Below are 16,311 nucleotides of genomic sequence, written 5' to 3'. Positions count from 1 at the left end.
GCATCCATGAGACATGAATACCAGATCATGTAGGTTCCTTATTCTTCTTCTTCGCACTGTTAAAAAAGTTTTAGTCTCATGGACAGCTAATATTTTTAGGAATTTGTAGTTTATAAAAGTCCCTTAGCGTATGTAGAAAATCTGTCATAGAAATAATTTTAACATGACACAAGGGGATGTATGACAACCTCAACAGATATCAGCTAGCATACAGATAACATAAATTTATATGAAGTTCCATAAATACTTGCTGACTGTATTGTTGTGCTGTTCAGTAATAATCTTCTAGCTGTTTGAATTCTTGTTACATTCTGAGGAATGTTACAGGGTAAGCCATAATTTCTGGTAAGACATCCTAATGGTCATTATGCAAATCTATGTGTATACATTTCCCCAGTGAATAATGTTACAAAAGGAAGGTAAAGCTGACACTAAACTCCTTTTAGTTTATATACATCCATTATCTCATTAACTCTATATAGTGGCCCACACAGAACCAATATGATGATTATCTCTGTTTTATAGAAGACAAAGCTGATATTTCAGAGGGTTCAGATTTATATCTGAAAAAATCCAGAAATTCAGGTACTTCTAATGTAAGTTTTAGAAACTGTTTGCACAATGTATTCATTTTCAGTATGTAACTTAAGTGTATTTTCAAGGGTCTCATGGAGTAAAAATGATTAAAAATTTATTGTCTGAAAAAGGGAGAATGAATGGACATGACTGAAGCAAATATTTGACTGAGATGAGAAACCATAGGAAAAGGAACTGTATTCTGAAAGTGACAGAATTCCTATTACTTCCAACTTTCATGGTTATTATCAGACAACTTAGAAAAAGCTATCTAAAAGGGTATGTTAAATACATAAATTTTAGCTTAATTTGTTTTTATTTTTCTACCTTTAAAAAATAGGTTTTCAGAGATATTACTCAGATTTCTCAAAGATTTTTTAAAATCTGTTTTTGAATTATGCCTAAATTTAGAAATTTTCAATTCAAATAAATTTTTTTTCCCCAGCACATGGTTGTTCACTTATTCTTACATAGTGTTAACCCAGAAGAGACCGTGTCTTTTCAAAACCTGTGTAGGGATAAATGAGGATACACAGATATATGATATTTCTAGCCATTAGGAAATGAATGACATTATTTCTTATTGTGCAAACAAGTGAAGATTATTTACATTAAATACTTGGTTTATCAAGGATATACTTATGCTATCACAGTATCATAGAAAAAAATAGTAGTGCAATTTTTTGATAAGATAACCAATAAAGAGCCCTTTCTTACTAGTCGGAAAAAAACTTTTATTGAATGTCTGAAATCTTCTGAAAGATCAAGGTACATCTAATTCAGCAAATGTGACATTCAGTTTTAAGGAGATATGTTGCAGAGCCCCTGCTATTCTTGGCAGGAATGTTAGAGTTAGCCTCTTTCTCAACAGTAGCCTTAGTTATGATAATCTATTGAACTTCCCTATCTTTGTTTTTCTTCCAGTTTTTAGAAAAACTAAAATCTAGCAAATGTGGTGTTACGAAATATAAGAATGAATGCAGTGGTTCAGACCTGGTAACAATCAGTGTCAGAAACAAAATGAAAAGATGCAATTCATTTTGATCTGGACCTTGGTTGGCAGCTAGAAATTTGCCCATACATCTCGTAATAAACCTTACTAACTCTGTTATTCCTGAATTAATCTGAATATATTTATGAACTTCTTATAATGTAGAATTATAAACATACACAAAAGTAAATAGAACAGTACAATTAATCTCCATTGTCATTCTTGTTTCAACTATTACCTGTCCTGGGTTTTAATTTTGTCCATCGTATCATTTCTCCTGTTAGTTATTCAGTATGTATTTCTAACAGATCCTTAAGGACCTTTAGAAAATTATCCATAATAACATTTGTAATGCTTTATGTTCACTTTACAATTTTACCCTGTATCAGTTTCTCTTGAGTGGTTTTAGTAAGCTTATTGTATACTGATTGAATTTTCCCCCCAAATGTTGTTTCTAGGAGCCCCATGGTCAAAGTAAATGTATGCTATTTATATTATGACACAAGGGCCATGTAATTCATGTTTCTTAAACTAGGTCATTACATGATGATACGTCTCCCTTTGGAGTTGGGAGTTCTTAGTGTTTTTTGTGCCATGGTACCCTTTGATAGTCTTAGGAATCCTATAGGATTCTCTTTTTTGGAATAATGTTTTTAAGTACATAAAGTTAAATACACAGGCTAACAAAAGCAATGTTACATTGAATTACCGTTATCAAAATTATTAAAGATGGTGTTATGCGTTTCTTTATTAATGAATTAAATAACAAAATCTAGCTGCAGTTTTAAAACTACCATATTTTCTAATGAATAATATTTTGACATATCTACAATAGTTGTGATATAAAAATATGTATGACTTCTATTCATGACAAAATCTCATGACAAAATTGCTAATGCATGGTTAGTGTCCTACATTCAAAATTTAAGGAAGTGCAAATTTCAGTGAAAAGAAGTATTTTTTTTTCTGTTTCATTTATGGTTCCCTGCCTTAGAAAGTATTGGTATTTATGTTTATTTTTAGTTTTCATGGATGTCTCAAGCTATTGCCACATACTCTGCTGTTTCGATTTTGCCCTAGATTACCACTCTGGCTTTTATTCTATCTAATTGGCTATAATTTATTTTAACTACAATAATTCTTGAGAGCTCTATTTCCTATCATTTTAACATAGCTACCTGGGAGTTTTTACTTAAGGGCTTGTATTTAAATGTGATGGAGTATTATATCAGCCTCAAGGGAAGGGGAAAGTTCTAGAAACAATAGCAGTGAGGAGAGGCAGTTTTGTTTTCTGATCCTGAGAATTTAAAAGAGTATTTCCGGGAGCATCTGTACAGATTACTTGCTTAAAGAGATGGGAAGATAGCCAAGATCTAGTTTTTATAAGTGCAGTTAGTTGATCCTTGAACAACATAGGTTTGAACTGTGTGGGTCCACTTATATGTGGATTCTTTTCAGTAAATATATTGGAAAAATTTTGGAGATTTGAAACAATTTGAAAACACGTTTTCTTTTCTCTAGCATACTTTATTTTGAAAATACAGTATATAATACATATAACGTACAAAGTATGTGTTAATTGACTGTTTATGTTATTGCTAAGGCTCCCAGTCAGCAGTATATTGTTAATAGCTAAGTTTTGAGGGAGTAAAAAATTATATGCAGATTTTGGACCATGTGAGGGTTGGCACCCCTAGCCCCATTTTTTTTTTTTTAACTTATTCACTTATTTATTGTCTGAACATCTCCCAACACCAAAACCAAAAAGCCGACATTTTTGTCCATTTTGTTGACTATTATTTCCCCAAGTTTAGAATAATGCCCAGCCCACAGTGGGTGCCCAACCATTAATTAAATACTTGTTGAAAAAACAAATAGTGATATAATATAAAAAGATTCTTACTCCGTGCCAGGCATTGTGCCTAGCAGGGTTCATCCCACCTACTGGGAACAGCAATCCTAATATAGTCTCTGTTTTGCAGATGATGGATTTTACTGTTGCTCAGACAGGTTAAGCAACTTGTCCAAAGACACACAGCTAACCAGGAAAGGAGTACAGTCTGAATCCAAGTTATCGAGTGCCAGAATCTGTGCTTGTTCCTACTACATGGTGCAGCTCATCATCCTGGCCTTTCATCCAAATATGGCAGAACTTTCCAGGACAAGGCCAAGAACCCACCCAGTGATCAAAATGGGGAAGAAGAGGCAGGAGTGGCATGCCTAGGTGGCGGACACAGGAGTCCACTCCTGCCCCACTTCCCCAGGGGAACAGCAAGTCTGCCTTGCAGAACACAGGTCCAGCCTAGTTTTGCAGCCCTGAGTGACAGGAGCCCCATATTTTTGAAGGGTCAACTTTATATACATTTGCCTAAAACCTTATAGTTTATAAAACCATTCACATACACTATCTTACTTGATGGTTACTACAATCACATGAAGTAGATTTAACAAGGTATTATTATTCCCACATATGGGGTGTAGAAACTGAGGCTTAGTTACTTATTTGAAGATAAACAGAGCCATACATCTTTAAGGTTGTAGGTTATTGCTCTTTCAAATATAGGTAATTATTTTGTTGATGTATGATTGTTTCTAAGGTTAAACATATGAATTTAATAAAACAGTTTTTGTGTTTGAGGTGGAATCCTTGATTTTATATTTTCTAAAATGTCATTGAAACCTCATTTTATAAAAGCTTACTATGGTAGATTGTTAATCCTACTTTCATGACCTTGAACTGCACATTTCACACCAATTGAGTAATTTTGCCCTAGTTGATTTGCCATGAGAACACTTTGGACTTTGATAAAAGGCCCAACTGTTTGGTGACTTTCTTTTCAGTTTTTTTTTTCAACTGCTTTGCTGGATGATCACTTAGTAAATACATAAATGCAATGCTTGTGGCTGTACTGATGGAAAAAAAAACCAAAAGGAAATTTGATTATCCTATAAGAAAAGCTGGGATATGTAACAATATTAGTAGTAGCAAATAGTAGGTACTCAATAAATATTAGTTAATGAATATATTTTTGATTCATCAATGAGCTCATTGATTTTCAGAAGTTATGCTATTATTAGGAAGAAAAGATAAAAGCATGAAAACCTGCCGATTCTAGGATGACAGAAAGTGTATAAATAGATTATACTATAATAGGTAACCCTGAAATGAGAAATGCATACTTGCTGTCAGTAAAATTCACACTGGTTCAGAGTAAGCTCTTGGTATAGAGATTTTGCACTAATTCACTAATGTCAAATATATTACAGAACTTTTATTATTTGCCAGATTTACTTTTCTGTCTTTTCTTCATTTACTGAGCACCAGTTGAGGGGTACAGAGAGTAGTGCCACCAAGGTTTAGAGGAAAGAGCCTCCATTTACTACAATATTTGTGGAGGAAGTGAGATTATCTTTATCTTTAGGTGTAAATAGGACCTACCCAAGCAGAAAGGTTTGGGGAAGCATTCTGGACAAATGTAATGGCAATAGGAAAATATACAGGGGATTTAATTTTGATAAGAGCTAAGGGCTTGCATTGGGCAAAAAATGGCTAAAGATGTGATTTGGGGTCACATTATTAAAACCTTTGAATTCCTGGAAGAAATTTGGATTTTTTTTTCTAAGGTTGTACTCTTTTAATTGTGGTATATATTTTCATGAGGGCACAGCCATATGGGATAATATGCAAGTCCACAGGATAAATATGATGCATCTTCCAGGAATATCACTTTTTAGAAGATTTGAGGAAGAACTATTTTTATATGAAGATAGATTTATAGAATAGGAAACAATGTAAGTGCAATTTTAAGAAAAGATTCTAGATTCCTAATAAGATTCTAGAAAAAATTTGTGCTTATATCAAGCCATTTCATTTTGTATCTCCAGAACTTGTAAGGATATGTTTTCATTATCCTCAGCTGTTATTTTCTTTTAATAGACAAGTTTGAACAAGGTAAATGAAAAGTTTGAGTTGTCTTAGTAAAAGAGATAATTGAAGTTTGTGCATTGGCTCATAATGCTAAATACTAGGAGGGCATAGGGCTGTAAAGAGGGATTCAGATTAGGGAGAACCCTTGGAGAGTGTAATAGTATTATGGAAGCAAAATGAATGTCAAGTTGAAAAAAGAATAATGTTTTTAGTAAGTAGAGTGATAAAAGGGACTGTGAACTAAGATCCTACAATTGTGAGTGGTGAAATAAGAGTACTTTAGCAAAGTAGTGAGGACAGAAGGACACAAGTTTTGTGAACCACAAAGAAAAATAATCCTTTTTACCAGAATTAGCTCTCGATCTGAGCTTTAATAACCAGATAAAAATAATTTAGTACTCCTAAGAGGAACAAAATGAAACATACTGTGTGAGATTCATAAAAAAATTAGAGAAGAAGTAGAGAAAGCAATTGGCATATTCAATAATGAATTATTTTCCATTTTAAATCTTCCAATTTTTTTTTGAAAACAAACCATTTGGCATTTTGGTTCAAAAAAGTCACTTTTGACTTCTTAGCTGTGGTTCTGAAAACTAAAATTTATTTTTGCTTTTGTTCTTTTGTACTCTTGGATAAAATTTTTATGTAGGATCCACATAGATCATATTTATAGATGTCATAAGAAATGCATATGACATGTATATTGGGTAATTAAAAATACATAATGCTGACTTGGCTAAGATGAGTCACTATATAACTTGGGCACTATATCCTTTAAAAACTGGATTAAATCGTGGGACTATATCAAGCTGAATAGCTTCTGTACAGCAAAGAATACCATCAATAGAACAAAAAGGCATCCTACAGTATGGGAGAATATATTCATAAATGACAGATCTGATAAAGGGTTGACATCCAAAATATATAAAGAGCTCATGTACCTCAACAAAACAAAAAGCGAACATCCAATTAAAAAATGGGCAGAGGAGCTGAACAGACACTTCTCCAAGAAGAAATTCAGATGGCCAACAGACACATGAAAAGATGCTCCACATTGCTAGTCATCAGAGAAATGCAAATTAAAACCACAATGCAATATCACCTCACACCAGTAAGGATTGCCACCATCCAAAAGACAAACAACAACAAATGTTGGTGAGATTGTGGAGAAAGGGGAACCCTCCTACACTGCTGGTGGGAATGTAAATTCAACCATTGTGGAAAGCAGTATGGAGGTTCCTCAAAAAGCTCAAAATAGAAATACCATTTGACCCAGGAATCCCACTTCTAGGAATTTACCCTAAGAATGCAGCAGCCCAATTTGAAAAACACAGATGCAACCCTATGTTTATCACAGCACTATTTACAATAGCCAAGAAATGGAAGCAACCTGAGTGTCCATCAGTAGATGAATGGATAAAGAAGATGTGGTACATATAAACAATGGAATATTATTCAGCTGTAAGAAGAAGACATCCTACCATTTGCAACAAGGTGGATGGAGCTAGAAGGTATTATGCTCAGTGATATAAGCCAGGCGGAGAAAGAGAAGTACCAAATGATTTCACTCATCTGTAGAGTATAAGAACAAAGGAAAAACTGAAGGAATGGAACAGCAGCAGAATCACAGAACCCAAGAAAGGACTAAAAGTTACCAAAGGGAAAGGGACTGGGGAGGATGGGTCGAAAGGGAGGGAGAAGGGTGGGGGAGAAGCAAGGGGGCCTTACGATTAGCATGTATAATGATGTATAATGTGGGGGGAGGGCATGGAAGGGCTGTGCAACACAGATGATTTTACAGCATTTCACTATGCTGATGGACAGTGACTACTGGGGTATGTGGGGGGGACTTGGTGAAGTGGGGAGTCTAGTAAACATAATGTTCCTCATGTAATTGTAGATTTTTATATATATAAATTCTACAAAGATGACTAAAGTAGGAAGGTTTTTCAACTATGATTTGGTTTACTAAGTATTCTTCAGTGTCAATAGCGTGAAACCCATGGAGAACTCATCTTTTTGAGAATGTTATAGTTGTTCCTAGTTTATAACTGAGGCCAGAGAACAAACCATGATGTTAAATAAAGTTGTTATATATTTGGAAAAAAAAATGGATTAAATTGAAATTTTATTATTTTTTTGGTAGTTTCTTTTAAAAATTATTTTAAATACTGACAAGTGATATTATGAAAAGATTTGCATTTACTGATCCTTAAGGATTTAGAATTCAAATTATTTATTATATAAATTACTAGAAATAATGTAATCACACTTCTATTAGGCATAAAAAACAATTTTAATTTAGGGAACTGAGTCTTTATTGAGTTTAGAAACATATATACACGTCTGTCAGGCTATTTAAACATTCGATCATTTGTGATTTTCTAATTCTTTTTGAAAACCTACACATAAATATTAGACTAACACCATGTCCAGGGGGAATAAATTATTATACTTTAACTTGATGTCACAAATACATGCATTCTCATTGTATTCTGACAATATCCCTTTAAAATTCTTTTCACAGTATTAAGTGTTAAAATACATAAGATGTCTACAGTATAGATAAGTTAACAAATTTGTTAAAATACAGTAATACCTGATATTAAAGTCAATATGACTTAGTAATCATGATCTACTGCATTTAAGACTGAACTATTTCAGTACAATATTTCATCCTGCTTCATTTAGCTTCATAAGTAAAGCATACCAAATATTTACTCCAAATTATTTTTGTAGCAAAACAAAGCATCTGTTTTAAAATTCATATTGTTTTTGCATGTACTCTGAACTGACTGAATTTTACTTTTGAAATTGATATTATATAAGAATGGTACAGTTATCAGTCCTTAATATTTATTTAAGTTTAGAATTTTAGCAGAAAACTAGTCTTATAAACTAGAGACGTTGTGAAATTGCCCCCATGATAAAGTTTACAATAGAAGTTTCTTTATAAGTTTTTTATTTAAGCAAGTTATCTAAAAATTCACCCATTGGTTAAAATTTATATTGTAACCATTTAAAATTGATTCCCCCACATCACAAAATATGTGAATAAATGAGATCTTAAGAGTTTTGAAAAAGATAACTTGTGTTCTTTGAGGTGATATGATGATATGTTTAAGTTGATAGTGGCTTTAAAAGAAAGAATCTATTTCTAAAGCCTTTTATTAGGGATTTCATACCATATCATTAAAACACAGGTTGGGATGTTTAATGTTTATTGTCTTTGTAATATGCCTCAGTTCATACAAAGCTTTGTGAATCTGTTGGACGGATCAACATTTTGGTTGATTTGATGAAGTGTAACTTTCCATTTTGAGACTTCCAACATATTCCTCTTCTCTCTGGCTTAGTTTTTGCTCTTGCCTTGTTATATTTACCATTTAGGTTGTTTTCCCCACATACATTATGCCACCACCAACCACCTAGAAAATAGATATGCAGTTTAAAGGATACAACTGTTACTATATTTCCCCAAGAGTTTATCTTCATTTCTTATAACTCTGACACTGTTGTGTGCATGTATCTCCATTTTAAATTTTAAATAATTTGTGTAAGTCTCACATAGACCATCAAAAATAAAATATCCAGTAAAGGTTAGAGGTAAAATACTTAGTTGAACTAGAATCAAATTAACACTTACATTAAATGATTTTTGCCTATAGAAAAATGTTTATTTGGGATTCAGAATTTAAAGAGTTGACATTGTAGATATTGGCTAATACCTTGAGAAGGTATTTTGAAGGTATGAAAACAGTATTGATGTTAGTAAAAGGATACCTGAATAACTTTCTGGACAGTTGACATGTCCTTTTGCTTTGTGATCCCAAGTAGAAAACACCAAATCTTTGTGGTCCGGGAGTACTCTGGGGCCATTGCCAGTAATCTCAGCTAGGTGTAGCATATAGTTGGTTTCATGATTTCCCAAGTGAAAAGAATACTCAGTATAATGCTTGTTGTCTTTCCAGTCTTCTAGTTCAACTCGTAAAATGTAATTAGATTGCTTTACTACGGAGTATATCTTCTCTAGACCCATCCAAAATTCTCCTGAAAAAAAAATTGTAAGAATGTGTGCATTGTTAACTGCAGATTAGGTGTCTACAGTTCTGGGGTTTTTTGGGGGAGTTTTTTTATTGGTGTAGCTAAATGAGTTGTTTCAGTCTCCAATCCTTTGACTATTTTAGAGTCTCTTAAAAATACTACTTTTTAAAACAATTTTATTGAAGATAGTTGTCTGTACAAAAAAATGTTTAAAATATTTAATAAGTCTGCTTAAAGTCTGGTTATCCTTTCTAAAATGGATATTACAAGATGTATTTCACAGGTAAAACTTACTAGGCTATTATAGATATTTTTAGGTCTAATCATTGGTAAAATATCTCACTTCCAGGTCTTTATATGTACTGGCTTTACTTTTAGCTATTTAGTAATACCCATACAGTATCAAGAGATGTGTTAATTATTTTGAGTATTATATCCACTACCATTATATAATAATGTCATTTTCCTCATATATAGCCTTGGCCTTTGATATTTGCTTGATATGTATTTTTTCTTTGTAGAAAAAGAAGAGAATCAGTTTCTAAAAACATTTCAAATGCAAAAGCATAATTAGTAACTTTTCTCTATAATTTTAGAAATTATTTTTATTAGGAATTAAATACAAATAGATGTCTCTAATTATCACAATCCACTTATTAAAAGTATTTTGGGAATAAAGGCACATTTCCTTGTTGAGTTAGTAGAGACTTCACTTTAAAGATTGGAAGTATACATGGCTTACTTTCTTACAGAAATAAGTAAGTACTCTTGATTTCACCATCAACCTTTTATTTTTGGGTTATGCTCAGTCTTAGAAAAAGATTTGTAGCTACACTTCATATTGAATGTACTTTTTAGTTAGGGATTTAACTTAGTTTGAATATAAAATTTTTAAATGGTCAGATAGTACTACTTAAAAATATGATACAATAATGGATGTTTTCTACTTTATAAATGAGTACATTCATAAGATTTTTTTTATTTTTTATTTTTTTACTTTGGTATTATTAATATACAATCACATGAGCAACATTGTGGTTACCAGATTCCACCCATTGTCAAGTCCCCACCACATACCCCATTACACTCCATTCATAGATTTTTATAATACGCTTTTTGGATTTTAAACGGTTTTTTATTATTTGTGATCGAAATTAATTTGCATTAACTCATTTTAAACTGCACATTTATAGTATACATTTTATAGTATTTAAATAATTGAAATCTGAACATTTTATTCTGTATATCTGACAGCTTTCTTGTTCCTTCCAACCTCCAAGTAATTGATATTTAAAGTGTTAATATGAAAGTAGAGTGACCATGATAGGGATGGTTCTTCGTAGCCCCTTACTAGCTTTTACTACCTAACCAAAGCAATGAACACTTAACCATAATTATCTTTAATAATTACAATCATGCTAATTATAAGCCATTGAATTAAGATGTAATAAGTATACTTAAGAACAGACATGGAATGATAAATAAAATTCAAATAAATATACTTTTAATAAGTGTAATTACTACAAATAAGGTATTTGATGATAAGTTCTCTGAAGGCTGGGAATGTTTCTCATTCATTGTTGCATTTCTCATGCCCAGTCCATAATAGGTTCTCAATAAAAATTTTTAAATTAAGTAAATGAATGAATGGATGAAGTCATCTTACCATCAAGCCTCCCAAAACCATATTTGTAGTTTACCCAAGTTTCATTGAAGTTTTGTGATCCATCTATTCGGTATTGAATTAATGTCCATGAATTACCTGAATATAATGAATGAAATCATGTTTTTATTACAGTTTAATGCTGACAGGTGTAACAAAATACTTTGGGTTTGGTTTAATTGGTGACTGACTGTGTAAGGTATTTAGTAGTGTTGTTATGGTAATAACATTTTATTATTTATCATGGTCCCAAGAAGTTAAGTAAAGAGCAGCTAATGAGTTTATCTTAACAAACTTATTGACAGTAGCCATCTCAGTTATTTTAAGGGAAAAAGAAGGGGAATACTAAATAAATAAATAAATAACATGAGTAAACAAACAAGACAAATATAAGTCCTAGTCTATATAACTACTCATGATATATATATATCTCATTTTATATATATTCAGGACAAAGATAACAGGATTTGTCTTAGTAATAGGTAGTTAGTAACCCGAACTAAATACTATCCTTTTTCTCCTTAGACTAGTTTTACCTGATTTAAAATCACAGTAGACATTAAAAACTTGAGAGTTGTTGGGTCTAATGGAATAGATGCCACTTGTATGTTCTCCTCTGTTATAAATGGTAGTACAATCAGCAGTAATATCTAGAATCAACAAAATATTATTACATATGATATAGTGATAAAAATGATATCTTTAGAGTTTGAGATTTTCCTTGACTTTCGTGGAATAGTGGTAAATGTAGCTATCAGCCTTTTTCAGTAATACATCACTACATTTCAGTAAGCGAAGTAACGTTTCAGTAAATGCTAAAGCATTTTTATTCCATGGCATGTTAAACAAAGAATATCAAACTGATTTTTTTTAAGAAAAGTAAAAAAATGAAAATTTTAAACACTTTTTTTTTTTTACTAGATATAGGAAGTATAAAAAAATCACAGATGAGACAATAATATAATGCTTGGTGCATAGCAGGCAGTTAGTAGATATATGTGGAAACAGTGAATATGCAACTAACAGACCTTTTTTTCTGCATTAAGTAAATAAAAACTGAATGTATTTGAAAGTGTATCACTTTGAAATTTGGTTGGGAATGGTGACTTTGTTTCCCCATCTTTTTGTTTTTCTTATGAAAATTTTCAAACAGGAAAGTAGAAGCATTGAAGAGAATACCATAATCTTTCCATCTATTTCAACAACTTAAAATTCTGCCATAGTTGCTTTATAAATAAATATATCCACAAACGTGTGTTTTTCTGTGCAGTTTGAAAGTAATTTGCAAACATCATGACCCCTTAGGTATTTCAGCATGCATTTCTTAAAACATGAGATTATTCTGTTACCTAACTGTAATACCATTATTACATCTAAGAAAATGAGTAATAATTCCATATCTAGTATCAGGTCCATATTCATATTTCCCTGAATGTCTTAAGAATAGGTTTTGTAGGGTTTCAAAAACCCACTAGGACCAATTTAGGTTGACATACTGTGTTTGGCAGATTTGTCTCTTAACTCTCTTTTAGTGTGGAACAGATCCTGAGAAATAGCAATTTTTAATAGAAATGTTGAAGATAGGATTTGATGATAATAGCTTCAAGATGGAAATCCACCAAATTGTCTTACCATCATGTTCTACATTTTTTGTTGCATTCAAGTGAAGAGTGGGAGTAGTTCTTGGTGCTCTTGGTTTAGAAGGAAGAGAATTTTCAGTGGATTCTTGAATCCCAGTTCTTCTTAACTGATAAAAGAATATAGTATTGAGTATTTAGTTAGGGGACTCTTGAGTAAGGATATTAAAAGTACAACTTACATACATCTTTTGGTTTATAAATATGTTACTGCTTTTGATGTTAAGAGGGATTAAACAATACAGATTACTTGTTTTCACAGTTTTTAATCAGGCATTCTATTTAATGAGTTCAAAAAAATAGAGGAAAAAGGAGAGCAAGACAAAAACCAGAAATTGGTCAAAAAAACAGGAAGACCAAAGGCAGAGACTTTACTTAGAATATTTTAATATGTTAGTTATTTATATGAGTAGATTTTAAATTAATAATTCTCAATTGTGGACCTTGTTCATTTGCAGACCCGCCATAAAGTCATAACACAATTTGAATAAGGGTGCTTTCTTTATAGTTTTTGGTATGTAAACTTACCTGTATAGAGGTTTATTTGCTTACTTTCAGTATAGTCAGTATTTCATTGTTTATGGATAACAGCTTATTACTTAAAGTGTGCTGTGTTTGCAATTTATTGACTGATAGCTTTTCTTACTGATGGGCCGAGAAAAGCAGAACATGTAATGTCTTGCATTGTTTTTTAATGTCAACATAAATGATATTTCCTAGGACATAATTCATAAGGATCTGTTGTAAAAGTTCACTTACTGGATATTACTGTTTTCTACTATAACTGATTTCAAACTCACTTAACTTTTTCATGATTTGGTTTCTTAATTTAAATTTGAGGAATTTGGATCAGATGATCTAAGGCATCTTCCAACTCAGATACTCATTATTTTGAATTCCTCATACATTTTCTTATTAGATAGGACAGGATATATATCATTTTATAATGACATTTTGCTTTTGTGATCAGGTTCATTTACTCACAATAAAAGGGAAGAAGAACTTAGAAAAATAGCATATAATAAGGAAGTTATGGAAATCAAAACTAGTTGACAAAAAATAACTTTTTTGGACAATGAGGAAAAAGAACCTAAAATTAAGTCATAAAAATACTGAAACAGATTAATATGTTTGTATTCATAGAGCTTACATTCTAGTACAGGGACATACAATATAAGTAATTAAAATACACATTATATTAAATAGAGGTAAATGTTAAGGGAAAAAGAAGAGTAATAAAGGAGGTAGCAGTTTCAAGGATGGGTGTAGGGGACTGTCATTTTTGATTAAGTGACATGGGAAGGCTTCACTGTGAATTTTACATTTGACAAAGACCTAAAGGAAATGAGAGCGGCCATGCAGATAGCAGAGCGTTCCAGACAGAGGAAACAAGAGCAAAGGCCCTGAGATGGCAGCATGTGTGATGTGTTTGAGTGGCAGTGAAGAGGCCGGTATGACTAGAGGAGAGGAGAGGAAGTCAGTGAAATAATAAAGAGTCATCTGGGGTTACAGGCCACTGTGAACGAGCAGGAAGCCATTGTGGGGTTTGAACCAAGAGGTGATCTAATTTAAGTTTTAAAAGAATCAACTTTGGCTGCTAAATTAAGGATATACTTTGCATGGATTAATTTTTTTTTTCTCACAACAACCCTAAAAGTTAGGTTCTGTTAATATTTTCATAGAATTAGTGAGGAAACTAGAGACAAAGGGGTTAAGTAATTTACTCAAAGGTCACACACAAGTTTTAGAGTCAAGACTCAAACTCAGGTAATTAAGTAGCGTCAGAGCATGCAGTCTTAACAGTCACATTGATGTGATCCTTTTACTCACTACCCAGCTATAATTATTTTAAGTAGCTTCAGGGTCCAGTGTTTTCATAAACCTAAATTTTATATAAAAGATTGGACATGCCATTAAAATACTGACTTACCTGATTTTCTATTTCTTTAATTTGACTATGCTGTTGGTTTAATTGTCTGTATTGTTCTTCAACAGTGTGGAGAAGGTCTTTGATGCTATTATCTTGCTGTTCTACAAAAGTCTGGACATAGATTGTAGGTTAGTTAGAAGTTTCTTTCTTTCATTTTTCTTTATTTTTTTGTTAAATAAGACTTTAATTTCCTATAACGCTATTACAATCCAATTTTTTAAAACAAAAGTGGATTATGAAAATGAATATTGGCAATAATTTTTCCCTTGTATGCGTCTTTCAAATAGTACATACTTTTGTTTTATGTTCTTTTTAAATATACCGTCTCTAAAATCTGATTTCTTGAACTTCAAAGTACTCCAGTTAAGTGAAAAAAAAAAACCCAGTATTTTAATAGAAACAAATCTTTACCATTTACTATATTACTTTTATCCACTATAAACATGGGAGAATGGTTTCAAATTATATTCCTTTTCTTGTCTCCAATAATTTGCAGTACTGTAACAATTTAGTATCCAAAATTTTATTACTTAACTGATTTGAATTTTCATCTAAAAATAAAGTAGTGTTGTTTTCATATATAATGTTAGGGAAACATGAAAAAACAACTTGAAATTATAATGGGAAAATTTTTCCTGGAGGCTTTTTTTCTTGAGAAAAATATATTTCATCAGTGCAATAAAGTATTTCAAATAGCATGCCTTAAAATATTTTTTTTAAAAGATCCACAGTAAAAACAATCATGAAACCTCATTGATTTCTACTTACTTTAAGTGAAGTTACTTCAGGGTGTTCCTGAATTTCAGATTGATTTTTAATTAAATTGGTTAGTTGCTTCTCCAAATATTTCACTTTTTGTTGAAGGAGAACTTTTTCTTCTAGGAGGCTTTCAAGCTTTGAGTTGAGTTCAAGTGACATATTCTTCACTTCTTCATTTTTGACTTGCAGTTTGGATGTAGTTCTTCTAAGTTCCTTTTCTTCCTCTTTGATTTCATTGGTTTGCAGTGATAGGTCATAAAATGACTGATCAAATATGTTGAGTTTTTGAAATATGTCATTAATTTGGCCCTTAGTCTTATGGACAAAGTCTTTAAGACCATGTCCTAACTGAAGGAGGCCATTGGCTAAAATTTTTACATCATCTAACATGGCAAATCTTGATTTTGGCTCTGAAGATTTAGAATCAAATGATGGAAGTTCTTGGTCAGTTCTTGAGGAAATAACTAAAGGAACAATAAAAAGAAGGAACTTAATCATGTTCATTTTTATTCTAATTACTCAGTTTCAAGCAATTTGGAACTAGTTTTCTCCTGCAAGCAGACCTAGTCTTCTAAACTCAGTATATACCACTATTTGCCATATAAACAGTAAGGTTGGCAGGTGAACATTGTTAATCATTAAGCTGTGTAAACTTGTACGAATGTAACCTTCCACACTGAGTTAGATCAATGCTAAATGAAATCAAAGAAATGGGAAACTAAATAGGTCATTTAAAACTGTTACTGTATTTAATTTTCCTACATTATAAATGTCACATTCAGT

General features: G+C 31.8%; 2 protein-coding genes across 13 annotated transcripts in view; one reads left to right on the top strand and one right to left on the bottom strand.

Annotated features, from left to right (window-relative positions):
• The window catches only part of DOCK7 (dedicator of cytokinesis 7), a 241,399-nt gene that overhangs the window by 89,181 nt on the left and 135,907 nt on the right, over positions 1-16,311 (top strand). The gene's annotated exons all lie outside the window — the stretch shown is intronic.
• On the bottom strand, positions 7,765-16,255 carry ANGPTL3 (angiopoietin like 3). 2 transcript variants are annotated; one of them, XM_017661950.3, is made up of 7 exons: positions 15,538-16,242; positions 14,770-14,880; positions 12,835-12,949; positions 11,739-11,852; positions 11,206-11,301; positions 9,279-9,545; positions 7,765-8,923 (listed from the first exon to the last, which is right to left on the bottom strand). In XM_017661950.3, the coding sequence occupies exons 1-7, from the start codon at positions 16,030-16,032 to the stop codon at positions 8,742-8,744; spliced, it is 1,380 nt and encodes a 459-aa protein (XP_017517439.1). In that variant the 5' UTR covers positions 16,033-16,242; the 3' UTR covers positions 7,765-8,741. The 2 variants fall into 2 exon arrangements, with proteins under 2 accessions (XP_017517439.1, XP_017517440.1); XM_017661951.3 differs by lacking the exon at positions 11,206-11,301 and having other exon boundaries at positions 15,538-16,255.

Source organism: Manis javanica, chromosome 4, assembly GCF_040802235.1.
Source record: "Manis javanica isolate MJ-LG chromosome 4, MJ_LKY, whole genome shotgun sequence".
Lineage (NCBI taxonomy): Eukaryota > Metazoa > Chordata > Mammalia > Pholidota > Manidae > Manis > Manis javanica.
Note: the sequence above shows the minus strand (reverse complement) of the source record. Positions and strands in the feature narration are given on the sequence as shown.